The sequence below is a fragment of the Carcharhinus amblyrhynchos genome, chromosome 2 (assembly GCF_965287045.1).
Source record: "Carcharhinus amblyrhynchos chromosome 2, sCarAmb.v2.hapA, whole genome shotgun sequence".
Lineage (NCBI taxonomy): Eukaryota > Metazoa > Chordata > Chondrichthyes > Carcharhiniformes > Carcharhinidae > Carcharhinus > Carcharhinus amblyrhynchos.
The window spans coordinates 15,893,295-15,911,973 of NC_137325.1; the positions used below are offsets into that span (position 1 = coordinate 15,893,295).

The window sequence follows — 18,679 nt, forward strand, 5'->3', positions numbered from 1 at the left end:
GAAAGTGATGCATTGGTTTCACACAATTGTGTGGCCTAAAGAGCCATCCACGTCAGTATGGGACTGGGTGAGTTAGTTATCCCCTCATGTAGGTTCCAGCTACTCCAACAACAAGCCAAGTCTGCAAACTACGACTTTCAGGACTCAGCCAGTGGTACCATTGCTGAGCCAATCATGGTAAAGGACGTTAAAGTTCCTCAAGAAGCAGTTTGATACAATTTGCTGGCTCCTTCTATCAGGCAGTTAGTCAACTGGTGTTAAATTGGAGTCACATATAGGCCAGAACAGGGAACGATGGCAGATTCTCTTCCCTAAAGTACATCTGTAAGTCAGTTAGGTTACAACCTGAGTTATCTTCTCACTTTCATGGATGTCAGTTTCTTATTGGGGGGAGCAAAGGGTAGCCTAGTGATATTATTGCTCGACTATTAATCCAGGAACTCAGCTAATGTTCGAGGAACCCGGGTTCGAATCCCACAATGCCAGATGGTTGAATTTGAGTTCAACATATCAAAAAAATCTGGAATTAGGAGCCTACTGATGACAATGAAACCATTATCGATTGTCAGAAAAACCCATCTGGTTCACGAAGGAAGGAAGGAAATCTGCCCTGCTTACCTGGTCTGGCTGACATGTGACTTCAGAGCTAGAGCAACGTGGTTGACTCCTGACTGCCCTCTGAAATGGCCTAGCAAGCCATTCAGTTGTGCCAGCATTTCAAGGAGGCAGCTCACCACCTCTTTCTCAAGGGCAACTAGGGACGGGCAATAAATGCTGGCCAGCCGGCAACACCCATATGGATAAAAAAAGTTCCAGATTTATTTAGTCATTTTTATTCAACTGATTTTAAGGTCACAAATTGCCATTGTGGGATTTGATCTCAAAAAATTATTCAAGCCACAGTCAGAACACTGCCCTACCTAATGTCAAAATTGGGAGAGTAATTCAGGGACGGAGAGCCAGACTCACTCCAAAGTAAAGAACAAGGCTACTGCTTTTTCCAGGGAATGCCATTCTGCTGTAAGCCAGATGCAGGCTGCACTTACACCACAATTACACCAAAATTGGTTCACTGATGTCGCTGCTGTGATATAAACATGCCCACAGGCCATGTGGATCTGAGCTGCATCAAAGACCTAAGTTTTGACTAAGTGGTTTGATACCCAAATTACACTTCAAACCTGACATCAGAAAGCAGCCACAATCCCAACACGTTGACCATAACTAGCTAATATAAGTAGCCTGTTGTTAGATCAATGTGCAGAGTGGTTGGGTGGGGTGGGGTGGTCACATACCAACTACTCAAGATCAGCTTCTTCCCTGCTGCCATCAAACTTCTGAATGCCTACAATATATTGAGCTGATCTTTCTCCACACCCTAGCTATGACTGTAACACTACATCCCATAAGAACATAATCTCGCACTCTCTCCTTTCCTTCTCCCCATGTATTCCAATGAATGATGTGCTTAGTCTGCATAGACGCAAGAAACAGTATTTTTCACGGTATACCAATACGTGACAATAATAAATCAAATTAACGATATGAGATGGGATTTTATGGCCACATTCAGGCGAGAGCAAAATTCCCGTTCGAGGTCAACAGAGATTTCTGTTGTCGGACCCTCACCTGCCATGGAAACAGCGCAGGCAATGGTCCAAGTTTCTGTTGACCTTGGGCAGGGATTTCTGATCTCACCTGAGTGAGGACGTAAAATCCCGTCCCATATGGCAGAGTTCTGGCTATGTGGTATTGAACTAGGCCATTCAGCCCAACCAGTCTGTGCCCACATTTATGCTCCACTCAAGCCTCTTCACATCTTTCCTCACCTAAATCTACCATCATAACTATCCTTCACCCTCAAATATTTCTCCTTCATTGCATCTGGACGACTCACTGTGTGGGGGGAGAGTTCCACATTTATACTACTCTTTGGATAGAATAATTTCTTCCAAGTTCCTGACTGGATTTTTCAGTGGCCATATTATATTGATTGCCTCTAGTTATACCCTTCCCCACAGCAAAAGCATTCTTTCAAACTTTAAAGACCTGTGTTAGATCATTCCTCCAATGCTGAAATGCTATGAAACAACACAGGCTACCCTCTTGGTAAATGTCTTCCACACCTTTCTAGTACAGTCAGACCCCTCATACAGGGCCCCAGCTGTGGCCTAACAAGATAGATCTATGGCACATGGAGGGGGGATAGACATATCCAACAGATATACTGCACCCAGAGGGAAGAGGAGAGCATAAATCAGACAGGAGTACTGCAGTCAATACTAAACCCAATGTCAGTTTAGCTCAGCTGGCTGGACAGTTGGTTAGTGATGCCAACAGCATCGGTTCAATTCCCATACCAGCTGAGATCATGCACGAAGGTCCTGCCTTCTCAACCTTGCCTGAGCTGTGGTGACCCTCAGGTTTAATCACCGCCAGTCAGCTCTCCCCCTCATCTGGTCGTCTGGGAGTATGGCAACCGTTACTAAACTCAGAGACCGTGGGTGGATTTTAGCAGAGATTCATCTATGAAAGTTTCATCTACTGATTTTTTTAAAAAATTGTTGCAAGATTTAGCGTTATCCTTTTTGAAAAAAAAGATAAATATTTTGTTTCAGATGTACCTTTCCGAGGAAAATTATGTTTTTTTTTAAACAAAGTGCTAGAAATCATGTCACTAAAAGAAAAAATAATTAATTGCCGCATTTATAAAGAAGGAAATATTTGAAATACACAGCAGGGTCAGTCAGTAGTGTAAAGAGGAAAAAAAAAACCCACTAATTATTTTGAGTGTATACCTAGCCCATCATTTCTCTGTGAAGACGCTGATCTTTTCTTTTGCACTGTAATTGTAATCCATATTGGTCCACCCTCATTCACCTTGGCACAATGAGGTTGCAGAGTGGCACAGTGGTTAGCACTGCTGTCTCATAGCGCCAGGAACCCAAGTTCAATTCCGCCCTTGAGTCACTGCCTGTGTCGAGTTTGCAAGTTCTCCCCGTGTCTGCATGGGTTTCCTCCCACACTCCAGAGATGTGCAAGGCAAATTTGATTGGCCGTGCTAAATTGCCCTTTAGTGTCAAAGAGATGAACAGGGTAAATACTTGAGGTTACAGGAAAAGGGCCTGGGATTGTTGTTGGTGCAGGCTTGATGGACTGAATGGCCTCCTTCTGCATTGTAGGAATTTTATTCTATGTAGATGGAGAACGTAGGCAAGATAGTATTTGAATTAGATATGTACCTTCATCGGTCGGGGCATTGAGATTAAAAATTGGTAAGTCGTGCTGCAGTTTTATAGAACCTTAGTTAGGCCGCACTTGGAATATAGTGTTCAATTCTGGATGCCACACTACCAGAAGGATGTGGAGGTTTTGGAGAGGGTACAGTAAAGATTTACCAGAATGTTGCCTGGTATGGAGGGCATTAGCTATAAGGAGAGGTTGGAGAAACTTGGTTTGTTCTCATTTGAACGATGGAGGTTGAGGGGTGACCTAGTAGAAGTCTTCAGGATTATGAGAGGCATGGACAGAGTGGATAGTTAGACACTTTTCCCAGAGCGGAAGTGTAAATTACCAGGGGTATATGTTTAAGGTGCGAGAGGCAAGGTTTAAAGGAGCATGAGGCAAGTTTTTTTTTTACACAGAGGATGGTGGATGCCTGAAACTTCCTGCCAGGGGAAATAGTGGAAGTAAATGCAATAGTGACTTTTAAGGGGCATCTGGACAAATACATGAACAGGATGGGAATGGAGGGATATATTCCCAGGAAGGGTAGGGTGTTTTAGTTCTGACAGGCAGCATGGTCGATGCAGGCTTGGAGGGCCAAAGGGCCTGTTCCTGTGCTGTAAATTTCTTTGTTCTCTGAATAGTTCCTTTATGCATTTGGCTCCCAATTTCCATAACGACTGAGAAACTAAGGTAGCGACCCCTCTCATACGCATTTCAAAGGCACCACCGGCACTGCACTCGTGTTGTTTTATCTTTCTGGAGAGTTCTACTGGCCCAAGCGTAGCAAAGACGGAGGATCTGGACAGTGGCTTATGGGAGTGAAAGTCAGTCCTAATGCTCCCAGCTGATTGCTATCCAGTCAGTTCCCTGTAAATAGTTGTAATCGAGGCCAATAATGAGCTTAGCTGTGCTGCCCTCAACCGAGGCTCAATAACTTCCTGACACTCATAAGCTCACACTTGAGTAACGATCACTCGTGCGAGCAGTTGCCAAGGTGGATTATTGGACTAGCAAGAGATGTGGAGGGGGGAGAAAGCACTGGTTTGTACATTTTCGTGCCTCTGGCATGACTACGTCTTGGCCGGAGGCTAAAACTCGTGGCCATTTGTCCCCATTGAAATGTGTTGCTTTCACTACTGCACAAATTATCAACCTACATCAATGCTTAACAGAATGCCCGTAAAATGTTCCATCATCTCAGTAAAAGGCAAACCTGTTTAAGTAGCTTACTGGAGAATACAGCCTCTGCAGTCACGTAACTTTATGGCCCAACAATTCTCCGTTCCAAAGTGCTTTGCTTCACTTCAACAACTGCACCTTAATTCCCTTGGCGTCTGCTGGCTTAAAGCTGAATATGGACCCACAAGGGCAAGGCATTGGGCAGTCTTCAGGAATGACATACAGCCCCAGTGCTCTCCCCACATCCCCAGCAGCTTTTGAAACAAAACATGTTATTACCTTCACATTAATGTGGGGGAGAGAAATATTACCTCATAAATATTGAACTGTTCGATCAAATCCAAGTCGGTTCCTTTTTTGTTCAAGTGTCTCTGCGAAATAGCTTCCATCCCTTGTTCTTCCAGACAGTCCACTACATCATAGAAGGAATCCTGATCAGGCAAACCTGCCAAAGTCTGCGAATTCCAACAGAGCACATGAATACATTCATTCCATTAAGAAAGAGACACCGTTAAATAAACATACTAAAAATGCCTCTATAACAGCTCCAAAGGAGATTCACATTTCTCACTGCCCTAAGCCACCATGTAGAACAAACACTGAAATGTTATCACACTCCTATTGTGTTGGGGAGAGATTTGGAAACATTTACTCTCGGGCAGCACAGTTGTTAGCACTGCTTACTCACAGTGCCAAACACCCTCGTTCAATTCCAGCCTGGGGTGACTGTCCGTGTGGAGTTTGTACATTCTCCCCATCTCAGCATAGGTTTCCCCTGGGTGTTCCAGCTTCCTTCCACAGTCCAAAAAGCATAGAACCGTAGAGTGCAAAAGGAGGCCATTCAGACCATCGAGTCTGCACCAACCATAATCCCAATCTAGCCCTATCCCCATAACTCTATACATTTATCCTAGCTAGTCCCCCAGACACAAAGGGGCAATTTAGCATGGCCAATCCACCTAACCCGCATATCTTTGGACTGTGGGAAGAAACCAGAGCACCGGAGGAAATCCATGCAGACACGAGGAGAATGTGTAAATTCCATACAGACAGTGACCCAAGCCGAGAATTGAATCCAGGTCCCTGGCGCTGCGAGGCACCAGTGCTAACCACTGTGCAGCCAGGCCATCCAATGCCCAAGGAGGTGAGGTGGGATGGCCATGGCAAATTGCCCCTCAGTGTCTGAAGGTGCATAGGTTAGGGGAATTAGTGGGGTAAATATGTGAGGATAGGATAAGATCCTCTATCAGAGAGCCGGTGCAGACTCGATGGGCCGAATGGCCTCCTTCGGCACTCTTGGGATTCTATGAAACTTTGTACAAAAATTTGAAGCAAGTGCTTGGAAATCATGCCTGATTATAAGCATACATACACACACATTGCGTGTATGTGGAGTGTGTTACTTTAACTGGGGCCATGAACATTTTCATTCGGGATGAATTGGTGCGTCCATTAAAATGGCACCGATGGGAATTTCATTAAGTTGGGCTTCTGAATTAAAGACATTAATTTCGAGGCAAAACCAATTGAAAAACTGGTCTGAAAAAATTGTGCTGACCACCTTTATTGCAAGATGGAGAGAAAATGAACTGTAATTCATTTGGAAACAATGAAGGATTAAACCACTAATTGAATTGATTTCCGTTCCAAAATTTGGACATATTCATTCACTGGAGGTGCAAGGACTACAATCATCGATCCAAAGGTTTCAGAATCGACTGCCACATTGATAAACACTAAGAACATCACTGTTTCCAATGCAAATGAACTGAAAACAGGACCAAGGTTGGCATTGAAAATCACGTCATGCAGCATCACAATTAATAATCCAACTAACAATGTAGGAACGCATTGGTTTATAAACGGCTCCAGAGGTCGTCATGTTCAGGGCAACGGGCACATCAATTTCAACCGAATGTCGCACGAACCTTATTGATTAGCGTCATTGCGTAAACGAGAAGCTCAGTGTCAATCCCATCCTTCTCATCCAGTATTTCCATTACATTTGACCAGGGTCGCACACCTGAAGAAAAATATTACCAGTAAAGTTAACAATCAGGCTGTCCCCAGAATGAGCCTGTAGACTCCAGCTTGGTTAAATGGATCCTTTGGCGATGTGTAAAACAGCACAATTCCTTCTGCAGTAAGTCCTCGGAGGCAGAAATCCCTTCACCAAAATCCCTTTATTTACAAGTCTGGCAGAATCATATTAAAGTTAATTTATTAGTCACAAGTAGGCTTACATTAACACTGCAATGAAGATACTGTGAAAATCCCCTAGTCGCCGCACTCCGGCGCTTGTTCGGGTACACAGAGAATTTAGCATGGCCAATGCATCTAACTAGCACGTCTTTGGAGTGTGGGAAGAAACCGGAGCACCCGGAGGAAACCCACGCAGGCCCGGGGAGAACATGCAAACTCCGCACAGACAGCGACCCAAACCGGGAATCAAACCTGGGTCCCTAGCACTGCTGTCCCACAGCACCAATCACTGTGCCACCCCGAGCTGAGAATCCGGCCAAGATAAAAAGAACACTGAAGTAGTCTTTTTATACATATAAATAGGAAAAGGACAAGTGGGACCAAGGAGGAGATCATTAAGATAGTCGCAAAGTACTTGCGTGTTGTCTTCACAAATTAAGAACATTCAACCAAAGCACAATAAAAACGTGGGTGACAGAGAAACTGGATATAATACAAGCACAAAGTGCTCGAAATGGAGAGGTAACCAGCTTAGATGGAATGTACCTGAGGTTATTAAGGGAGGTATGAGTTGATGTAACAGGGACTGTAGCTGCAATGTTTCAGTCTTCCTCAGTTATGGTGCCAGGGGACTGGAGAATTGCAAATGATTTTTAAAAAGAGGGGTAAATCTGGGAACTGCTGGCCAGAAAGCTAAACATCAGTGGCGAGAATCTTTGAGACAATAATCCAAGATGCTGTCACTTGAGAAATTTCTGCTCAATAAATGGCAGCCAGCAAGGACTGGTTAAGTGGTAAACTGTGTTTGGCAACTGGCTTGAATTTATTGATGAAGTAATGGAGAGGGTCGATGAGGGACAGCGCAGTTAGTGTGTGCCTGGATTTTCAAAGCAGCACTTAACAGACTCGTAACAAAATTGAAGCTCTTGGGATGATGGTTGCATGGAGACAAAATAGACTAACAGATGGAAAACAGAGCAGCAGCAAACATTTGTTTATCAAATTCTACAGTGGCACAGTAGTTAGCACTGCTGCCTCACAGTGCCAGGGACCCAGGTTCGATTCCTGGCTAAGGTCACCATCTGTGCGGAGTCAGCCCGTTCTCCCAGTGTCCGCATGGGTTTCCTCTGGCTTCCTCCCACTATCCGAAAGACGTGCCGGTTAGGTGCATTGGCCATGCTAAATTCTCCCACAATGCACCCAAACAGGTGCCGGAGTGTGGCGACAAGGGGATTTTCACATCAACTTCATTGTGATGTTAATGTCAACCTACTTGTGACATTAATAAGTAAATTAATCTAAACTAAAAGCTGAACTAGCAATAATACCATTAGGCCATCATCTCCCCTGAAGGTATATGGAGTTAAGGCACAGATCAGTCGCGATTCCACTGAATGGCGGTGAAACAGGCTGGAGGGCTGAATGGCCTCCTCCTCTTCCAGTCCTATCTCCTACCCAGACTGCCTCATGGCCAGTGGAGATGAAGGAGGTCAGTCTGAGCCATCACTGAGATCTTTGATCTCCACCACAGGAGCTCAGAGGCCCGCTGAAGAGCAATGTTCAGAGGCAAGATGGAACACCCCGCTGACTAGAATGAGGCCCTTACCAAATGATTGCAGATGTAGTGGAAAGAAAAGTCAGCTCCTGCTTCCCACAAACACATACTTTCTTGAGCCTTTGAGGTCTGCAGGATTCTTGCACCACAGATGAACAATTATGCAAGAATGGCATTGTCCTCTCGGGTTTGGTCCAAGAATAGCAGCAATTGGGGCAATGCTCTGCTGGCTGCTGTACACTTATTCAAACCTAGTTCATTATCTTCAGACGCGTGTGGAATATTGTTCCGACACAAAAGAAACAGGGATGCATTTTGAAGGATAAGGAAATGAAAAAAAAATTATCGGAAGGGTCAGAAGTAAAATGAAAGCCACATCCGCGGATTGCTGGCTCACTTAACGTTGCGCGCACAAAGGAGATAGTTAGGTTATTAGTAATCTTTGAGCCGAATTGTAAAACCACAAATCCACACTGCAGTTTGAGGTGAAACAGTCAAGGAAGTGACATTTAAACAAAACAACTTGCAACCCCGTACCAAAGAATTCAAACGCTTGCAATCCAGAAATCTCATCCCACACTTCATTTTTTTTTTACTTTTAAAAAAAAGGGACAGTCTTCCACATTGCAAATAATTATCAAAGGTGTTGGAAGCCCTTGGGGTCTCCACTTAAAAAAAAGATATCCAAACATCCAATTATGTACCATAAACAGGAGGGGAGCAGCAGGGATGGAGGTTTGAACAGATATGTGGAACAGATTCTTCCTGTCCAGAACACAGAGATATATGATCAGTCGGAAATATCGCCTCACTACAAACTTTCTTCTTGAAGTCAGGCAAAAACAGAACATTAGGTTTGTGTAAGCAAGAGGCTGCTTACATGATGCTAGACAGTGGACAGATGGAAAGTAAATACAGTGTGAAATCTTTTGAAGCAATGTCGTACTGGTAAAACATCCAGCAAAGCCTTTTTACATGTGTTCGGAAACCTGGAATGATGTAATCAGCAATATAATAACACTGTGGGGGGGGATTTCTGTTCATGATAATCGAATATATGTGCATCTCTGAGCCCTGAGAAACCAGCGACAGTTATTGGAACACTATCGCCTCTGAGTTTCCCTCCAGTTTAAAGCTTATTTATTAGTGTCACAAGTAGGCTTACATTAACACTGCAATGGAGTCGCTATGAAAATCCCCTAGTCATCATACTCCGGTGCCTGTTCGTATAGATTGAGGGAGAATTTAGCACGGCCAATGCACCTAACCAGCACATCTTTCAGACTAAGGGGGGAAACCGGAGCACCCAGAGGAAGACCCACACAAACACAAGGAAAATAGACATTGATCCAAGCTGAGAATTGAGCCCAGGTCCCCGGCGCTATGAGACAGCAGTGCTAACCACTGTGCACACCATTCTGGGACACATTGCCCTATCGCCAGTATTCTGGTCTAATTCTTGGAACTAATACAATCATGGGAATACCAGCAGCACAAGAACATTTCTTCTTTGAGCTCAAAGAAAAAAATCGCATTATCATCTTAATAATTGAAAGTGTGGCCTTGCCTGTGTCACTACACTCCCTGAACAGAGGGGACTGCGTTGCATGTACACTAGTCTGGTAGAACATTGGCTTCCTTCAATATCTTTCTTCAGGTTTGACAATTATTTTGATGAGACAATTTCTGGATCCTTCATTCATCTTTGCAACCCCTTCCTCCCCATACCACTGAACCAGGAACTATTGGAGGAATGGTCGCACTTTCATCTGGAGCAAATCGAGAGTTACAGCACAGGAGACCCGTTCTCCCATGTCCTTAGCTCTTTTACTGAGTCAAACCTAATCGCAATACCCCACACTTTCCTCATTGCCCTGGATCTTCATCCACTTTCAATGATCATCCAATTTTCCCATGAGAGACAAGGGGTGGGATTTTCCGGCTGCGCTCACTCCAAGATTGGAAAATCCTGCCTGACGTTAATGGACCTTTGCCTAGTCCTTTCCCGCTATGATTCCCATGGTAGACAGGATGGGAAAATCCTACCCAATGTTCGTTGCCTGTGACAAAGAATGTCACGGTCTCCACCACTGAAGAAATTATTTTCTCCTCATCATTTTGGTGTGAATTTTGTATCAGTCAGCCCTCACCATCAGAACTAGCCTCGATCATTAAACCCCAGTTAAATTGCCAGTTAGTTCTTCTCAACTTTAGTGGAAACGGGCCCAGTAATTCAGGCTTTTGTTACCTTTGCACTATGAGCAAACTGTCGCTTTTCTCTGGTGAATCTACACAGTGTGCTCTCTCGGGATTTAATGGTTTTTCTATAATGGGATATGATACAAAGTTGTACATGGTAATTTATCTACGGTCTAACCACTGCCTTGTACAAATTTACCGCTACCTCTCTGTTCTTGGATTTATACCTAAAATCATGGGATCTAAAATCTATTAAAAGCCTAATGTGACAATTAGGAGTCCAGCAACCTACACTGAGCGCAGTAGTATCCTAAAGGACTTGTGCATCTTGAATTTATAGCCTGACCAGCTGTTCACCTGTACAATACATTTACATTCAACATTTCATCACTGTGCTTTTCAGTAAGATAAATTGAGAAACACAGACACATCTGAAGCAATTTAAGCCTCCAGTAACCTTGGAATCATCCGAATTTCGATTACCACATTGTTCACATCAGGTCACACTGTCCTACTTTATAACAAGCACTCGCTCAACTGCAGTTGCATCTCACAGGGCCACGTCAATGGTGCCAGCAATCCAACAGGTTTCTCTTCCCTTTAACTTTGTTCAGGATGAAAGTCCAAACTGTGGCCACAGCACAATGCTTGCCTTTGCTGAAACTTCCCGAAATTCATACCTCACAGGTATGTTATAGGATCTTACAGTGCAGGAGGTGCTCATATGGCCCATCAAGTCTGCCCCACTAGGTCCTACCCCGATAACCCAAACATTTACCCTAGCTAGACCCCCTGATACTATGGGGCAACTTAGCATGGTCAACGCATCTAACCTGTATATCTTTGGACTGCGGGAGGAAGCCAGAGGGCCCAGAGGAAACCCACGCAGACATGGGGGGTGTGTGCAAACTCCAAACAGACAGTGACCCAAGCTGGGAATCAAACTCAGGTCTCTGGCACTGAGGCATCAGTGTTAACCACTGTGCCACCATGCCACCCAATTACAGTCTCCTCATCTGGGAAGTTAGGGGAGGTGATGGCCTAGTGGTATTATCGCTAGACTATTCATCCAGAAACTCAGCTAACGTTCTGGGGTCCCACGTTCAAATCCCACCATGGCAGATGGTGGAAGTTGAATTCAGTAACAAATATCTGGAATTAAGAATCAAGTTTTTTTAAACAAAGGGTGCCTGGAACTCACTGCCAAGGGAGGTAGTGGAAGCAGATACAATAGTGACTTTTAAGGGGCGACTGGAGAAATACATGAATAGGATGGGAATAGAGGGATATGGTCCCTGGAAGGGTAGGGGGTTTTAATTCAGACGGGCAGCATGGTCTTGGAGGGCTGAAGGGCTTGTTCCTGTCTTGTAATTTTCTTTATTCTTTGTACTGATGATCGTGAGCCATTGTTGATTGTCAGAAAAACCCATCTGGTTCATTAACACTCTTTGGGGAAGGAAATCTGCCATCCTTATCCTGCCTGGCCTACAAGAGACTCCAGAGCCACAGCAATGTGTTTGACTCTCCACTGGGCCCGGGCAACACGGATGGGCAATAAATGTTGGCCAGCCAGCGACATCCACGTCCCGCGAATAAAATAAATTCAGCTACGCGAATGAAACACGTCACTGGGGAGGAGATTGGGCTCACGCAATTGGCCCCCTGAAATCATGGCCTGCTCAGTCTGCTGTTCAACAGAAACAAGTAGCTCAGCTCTTGTGTCGTCAATCAAGCAAAGGATCACCAATTGTGCAAGCTAAATCATGGAAGCCTTGATCATACGGCACTGGAGGAGGCCATTCAGCCAATCATGTCTGGGCTATCTCTTTGAAAGAGTTATCCACAATCAGTCCCACTCCTTTGCTCCATAGGTGAGAGATCACAACACAGCGCATGCATGAAATAACAAATGCTTTCCACCGCAGTATTTAAAGTTTCTAAAGGCTGTGGATCCCACATTGAAGTGCTTCTCTTGGTATCAGTTAATGTTCTCTCAGTCTTGTCTTTAAATCCCTCCAGGACCTCACTCTTTCCAATACTAATAGTGTGTTACTTAGATGAAAGGCATTGTTTCTTTAAGTACTTGAACACATATAAAATAGATGGGGGCTGGGTAGTGTCACCACTATATTAGAATCATAGAACCCTACAGTGCAGAAAGAGGCCCTTCGGCCCATCGAGTCTGCACCGAACACAATCCCACCCAGGCCGTACCCCCCCCGTATCCCTCCGTATTTTGGTTTAGTTAGTTTCCTTTGACGTTTTGTTTGCCTCACCAGGGACTGACGCCCCTATAATTATTGTTTGTGTTTTCACAGAATCATAGAAACCCATTCGGCCCATCCAGTCTGCACCGACTCTCCAACAGAGTCTCCACCCAAGCCCTAGCCCCTTCGCCCCACTAATCCCTCTAACCTACACATCTTGGGACACGTACTAAGGGACATTTTGGCATTGCCAATCCACCTAGCCTCCACATTTTTGGACTGTGGGAGAAAACCAGAGCCCGTGCAGACACAAGGAGAACATGCAAACTCTGCACAGTTACCCAGAATGGAACCCCGGTCCCTGGAGCTGAGAGGCAGCAGTGCTACCCACTGTGCCACAGTGCTGTAAGAAGATCTTCAACTAAGATCACTGCCCAGATATTGATAGAGTATTTATATGGCACCTTCATGCAATAAAATGCAGGCTATAATGTGATGATAATGCACCCAGAGCGAGACCCCCCCTTGGAGTCAATAAATCATAGAATCCCTCAAGTGCAGAGGGAGGCTATTTGGCCCATTGAGACAACAATCCCACCCAGGCCCTATGCCTCTAACCCTAATTATTTACCTTGTTAATCCCCTAACACTAAGGGATAATTTAGCATAGCCAATCAACCTAACCTGCACATCTTTGGACTGTGGGTGAACAAGAAAATGTCAACCCAAGTATAAAATGGGGGAAACTGATTTTGTAATTGTAGTAATTCTAGCAACCAGATGAAGACTATTAAGATTGTTTATTTACCTTTTTTTTAAAGACAGAGATACCTATCAATAATTTTATGTGCTGCTTATACAATCAATCTTACTGCCTGGCAAAAATCAGTACCGTGGGAGACAGTTGCCAGCTCTGGCTAAGTTCTTCCTAGTCTCTCTCTCTGTAGCTGTGGAGTAGAATACAAAGTCTGACCCTCTAACAATTACAGGATTGTAGTGTGCGCATCCCGGAGTAGGAGTGGCACCAATACAGCGCAATCATTGTTCGCATTTCAGTCCCCAAAATTTAATCTGTCTCTTTCAATACTGTAATTTTAGAATCAGATCATTTGGACAAGTGAACAGTCCCCTCCACCAGTCAAAATACAGGGCTTTGTAACCAGCTTAAAAAGCCATTAAAAAGGAATACCATGGATCAGTGAATACATTTGCCAACTATTCTCCGTGTAGCTCTTTGTTCATATCTTGTTGCATGGTGGCACTGTTTTAAATAAATCCCCTGACTGAGTCATAGCCAGGAAACAGGCCCTTCAGCCCAACTTGTCCATGCTGCCCCTTTTTTAAACCCCAAAGCTCGTCCCAATTGCTGGCATTTTGCCCAAATTCCTCTATACCCATCTTAACATGTAACTGTCTAAATGCTTTTTAAAAGACAAAATTGTACCCGCCTCTACCAATACCTCTGGCAGCTTGTTCCAGACACTCATCACCCTCTTTGTGAAAAAAAAAGCCTCTCGAGGCCCTTCTGTTTCTCTCCTCTCTCACCTTAAACCTATGCCTTCTAGTTTTAGACTCCTCCCTACCTTTGGGAACGATATTGACTATCTACCTGATCAGTGCCTCTCATTATTTTACAGGCCTCTATAAAATCACCCCTCAGCCTTCTACATGCCAGAGAAAAAAGTCCCAGTCTATTCAGCTACTCCTTATAACTCGAACCATCAGATCCTGGCAGCATCCTAGTAAATCTTCTCTGCACTCTTTCTAGTTTAATAATATCCTTTCTATAATAGGGTGACCAGAATTGCACACAGTATTCCAAGTGTGGCCTTACCAATGTCTTGTACAACTTCAACAAGATGTCCCAACTCCTGTATTCAGTGTTCTGACCAATGAAACTAAGCGTGCCGAATGCCTTCTTCACTACTCTGCCCACCTGTGACTCCACTTTCAAGGAACATGTCCAACTGTATTTGACAAAGAAGGTTGCACATAGCTCCACCACTATTTCTGACCAGAACATAGATGATTGGTTTATTCCTCTATCAGTTAGGCCCGTGGACCCACAATGCTGCAAGGGACTTCGAGTTCAATAATAAATGATATATCCCATTTAACTAGACACTGTAGACTGCCGCAGTGTGCTGCTCCAATCGACTCTTGCCCGCTGAGTAAATATACTGACTCATGATTCTCTAATGGCATCATGGATCAACCACAGTACGTGGACTGCAGCATTTCAAGGTGGCAGTTCACCGCCACCTTCTCAAGGGCAATTAGGGATGGACAATAAATGCTGGCCAGTCAGCGATGCCCATGTCCCACAAATGAATGAAAAAAAAAGGGTTTTCCTGTCATTCGTACCCACCGCCAATGGGGAACCCATAGCGGGAGGGTTTCGCTGATCAGTGGCACAGGAAGATCCCGCCAGCAGAAGCAGCCGGAAAATCTCAGCCTATAGTTGTGAAGCCAAATGATTGAACAGGGAGGGGAATGGAGTATGAATAAAGTAATGCCACTCACCCCTCTTGTGGTCCACTTTGGTGACGGCCTGGATGAGAAATGGTGCATTCGACTCTGTGTACTCCACAAACACCAGCAGCAGTTTCAGGGCCGTCTTCACCACCAGGCGGAACTGCACCACAAAGAGAGACAAGGGTTACCATCAAAAAAAGTTCACAACCAGTAAAAGAAGAGCCTTTTTTTTTTCCACATAAACATCTCCAGAAATCAGTTTGAATTCATGTAAATTACCCAACATTTTTTCTATTCTTGCGTGGGTCATGGGCATCATTGGCTGGCCAGCATTTACTGCCCATCCTCTAGTTGCCAGAGTGTAGTTGAGAGTCAACGCATGGCTCTGGAGTCACATGTAGGCCAAACCAGGCAAGGATGGCACATTTCTTTCTCTAAAGGACATTGGTGAACAGATGGATTTTTTCGATAATTGGCAATGGATTCTTAAATACAGATTTTTTTATGGAATTCAAATTCCACCACCTGCTGTGGCGGGATTTGAACTCGAGTGTCCAAAATATTAGCCGAGTTTCTGGATTAATGGCCCAGCGACAATACCACTAGGCCTTCACCTCTCCTCGGACTGACCATTGGTCAACTCAGTCTGATCCAAAACAAGGCATGGTGCCATATCAAAGACTTCTGTACAAGACCAGAACTCAGGATGTTGGCATGATACATTAGCACTGATGGAGGATTGGCAAACTAACAAGAAACAAAGTTAGGATGAAGGAGTCATTTTCAGGTTGGCAAACAATAATTAGTGGAGTTCCACAGGAATCATTAATGGGGCATCGACTATTTGTGATCCATATTAACAATTTGGATGAAGGGACCAACTATATTGTGGCCAAGGCCAAGTTTGTTGATGACACAAAGCTAAGTAGGTAAGAAAGTTGTGATGGGGAGGGTACAAGGTATCTGCAAAGGGTGAGGTGAGTGGGCGAAAATTTGGCAGGGGGAATATAGTGTGGGAAAATCTGCCCACTTTGGCCCAAAGAACAGGAAAGGCGATTGTTTAAATGGTAAGTGACTGGAGAGGAAGCTGGGTATCCTTTCCATGGACCACAAAACGTTAACATGCAAGTGGAGAGGATGTTTCTCTTTGAAGGAATCCAGAATGTTGTTTTGGGCTGGGGAAAGTGGAGGCACTGTTTCAAAATAAAGTTTCTTCCATTGAAGAGATGAGGAGAATTTCCTTTTCCTGAGGGTCTTTGGTCATTGGAATTTTCTTCCATTCAGATTGGAGACAGAGTTCAGCGAATATGTTCAAGGTGGAGTTAGGCAGATTTTTTCATGCAGAAACCAGTTAAGAGTAATGGAGGATAGGAAGGAGAGTGAAGATAAAGCCACAACCAGATCAGCCACGATCTTATTGGTCATGTTGTGGAGATGCCGGCATTGGACTGGGGTTGGCACAGTAAAAAGTCTCACAACACCAGGTTAAAGTCCCATAGGTTTATTTGGAATCACGAGCTTTCAGAGCACTGCTCCTTCATCAAATGAGTGGAGGCAGGTTCACAAACGCAGCATATATAGATAAAGACACAATTGCAAGACAATTCGTACCTCTTCAATCTGTGATTCTCTCTCTCTTCAGCACAGTGTTTGTACCTGTAAAGATTTGCATTCCAACCATTCTTCACATTCCAATCTGCAATTATCTTGCAATTGTGTCTATGTCTATATATTCCGTGTTTGTGAACTAACTTCCAGTCACCTGATGAAGGAGCAGCGCTCTGAAAGCCCGTGATTCCAAATAAACCTGTTGGATTTTAACCTGGTGTTGAGAGACAGCTTATTGCAATCTTATTGAATGATGCAGCCAGCGTGGTAGGCCACATACCTACTCCTGCTCCCATTTCTTACAATCTGATGAGAAACATTTGCATTTATATAGTGCCATTAACAGAGTGAAAAGCCCCAAGGTGCTTCACAGATGCATTAATGAATAGTATTTGGATGAGCTCCACTTTACGAAGGATGGAAGGCCCACCAGAAGAAGTTTGGAATAGTCAATTCTAGGGGTAATGGAAGTGCCAATTCGGGATTCAGCAGCACTTGAACTGAGGCAGGTTGGCCGACTCGATAGAAGGGAACTCAACAATCTCAGTGATGGTGTGGATATTAAAGGGTAGCAAACTTAAAACAGAGTTGAGGAGAAACTACTTCTCCCAAAGGATTGTGAATCTGTGGAATTTGTTACCCCAAAGTGCGGTGCATGCTGGGACAGTGAGTGAATTTAAGGAGAAGTTAGAGAGATTTTTTAATTGGTAATGGGTTGAAGGGTTATGGGGAAAAGGCAGGAAAATGGGGATGAGGAACATATCGGCCATGATCGAATGGCAGAGCAGACTTGAAGGGCCAAATGGCCTAATTCTGCTCCTATATCTTATGAAATGTGGTCATATAACTGGTATTAATACGGGTTGTAAAGATGAGGCAGAGAGAGCTCAAGAGGTAGTTTTTGCACACGTATAAATTGAACAGATTTAAACTTATCCTCCCCTCCCTATGGCTTAAGTTATTTGGAGTCTTTCTTTACCGAGACGGCAGATGGTCAGCATCAGCTTAACCAGAGCATTAACCAGAGTCTGGTGAATGGAGGGCTGATCCCCAGAAGGAAGGAAGGGTTCATCACTTAAGTGCTCCACCTGTAGGTCAGAATTCAAACTGCAGGACCACTTTAGGAGAACTCAAGTTTGCTGGCGCTCCCAGTTAACTCCTTTTGCACAGTAAGATGGAATCCTGGGCACTGGGATCAACTCAGAAATGGGTGCACGTTACCATGCTGCATAGCAGAGCTGACTGCGTCAGTCTGACACCTACATCTTGTAGTGGTTACACTTTGCTTTGAGTCTACATTATGTTGTATCGCTGACTGTTTTCCAGATTAGAATACCATTTGCAAGCAAACACACCACTGTGGGCAGTAACATCACTCCAACAGGAACCCAGTGATGGTCCAGAACATTCCCATTGTGACTTTTGAGTGACCAACTTTTCTTGAAAAATAACGAACTTTGTTAACTTCAAAACAGGCCAGCTAAAAGGATCATCAGACATGTGGATCTTTTCTGATCCTCTAGCAGCTGGTGTACCTCCTCCTCCTGCTCCATGTACTGCAGCAGTTCAAGAAGGCAGCTTACAATCACCTTCTCTCAGGCAATTTCTAAAGTTTATTTGTTAGTGCTACAAGTAGGCTTACATTAACCCTCATGAAGTTACTGTAAAAAATCCCCTAGTTGTCACACGCTGGCACCTGGCTAGGTACAGTGAGGGAGAATTTAGCGTGGCCAATGCACACCACCGGACTGGGGGAGGGAACCAAAGCAAATCCATGCAGACACGGGGAGAATATGCAGGCGCCGCACGGTGAGCCAAGCTGGGAACGGAAGCCCGGTCCCTAACACCCTGAGGCAGCTGTGCGAATGGTGGCCCAGCTAGCAAAACCCATATCTCTTGAATGAATATAAGCAAAGTGAAACCATGCACTGACTTGTTAGTTAGGTACTGTCAGCAAATTATGACACTATCAAAAATAAAACCTCTGAAGAAAATCAAATCATGTCACTGCTTAATTCCCTTTTCC

General features: G+C 44.4%; 1 protein-coding gene across 12 annotated transcripts in view; it reads right to left on the minus strand.

The window, feature by feature from the left end:
- The window catches only part of fhod3b (formin homology 2 domain containing 3b), a 560,180-nt gene that overhangs the window by 158,075 nt on the left and 383,426 nt on the right, over positions 1-18,679 (minus strand). For all 12 annotated transcript variants that reach the window (XM_080202871.1, XM_080202833.1, XM_080202860.1 and 9 more), the window contains exons 7-9: positions 15,094-15,205; positions 6,336-6,430; positions 4,719-4,862 (exon numbers count right to left, since the gene is read on the minus strand). In XM_080202871.1, coding sequence (XP_080058997.1) covers positions 4,719-4,862; positions 6,336-6,430; positions 15,094-15,205 — 351 coding nt within the window. The remainder of the gene's footprint in view (positions 1-4,718; positions 4,863-6,335; positions 6,431-15,093; positions 15,206-18,679) is intronic.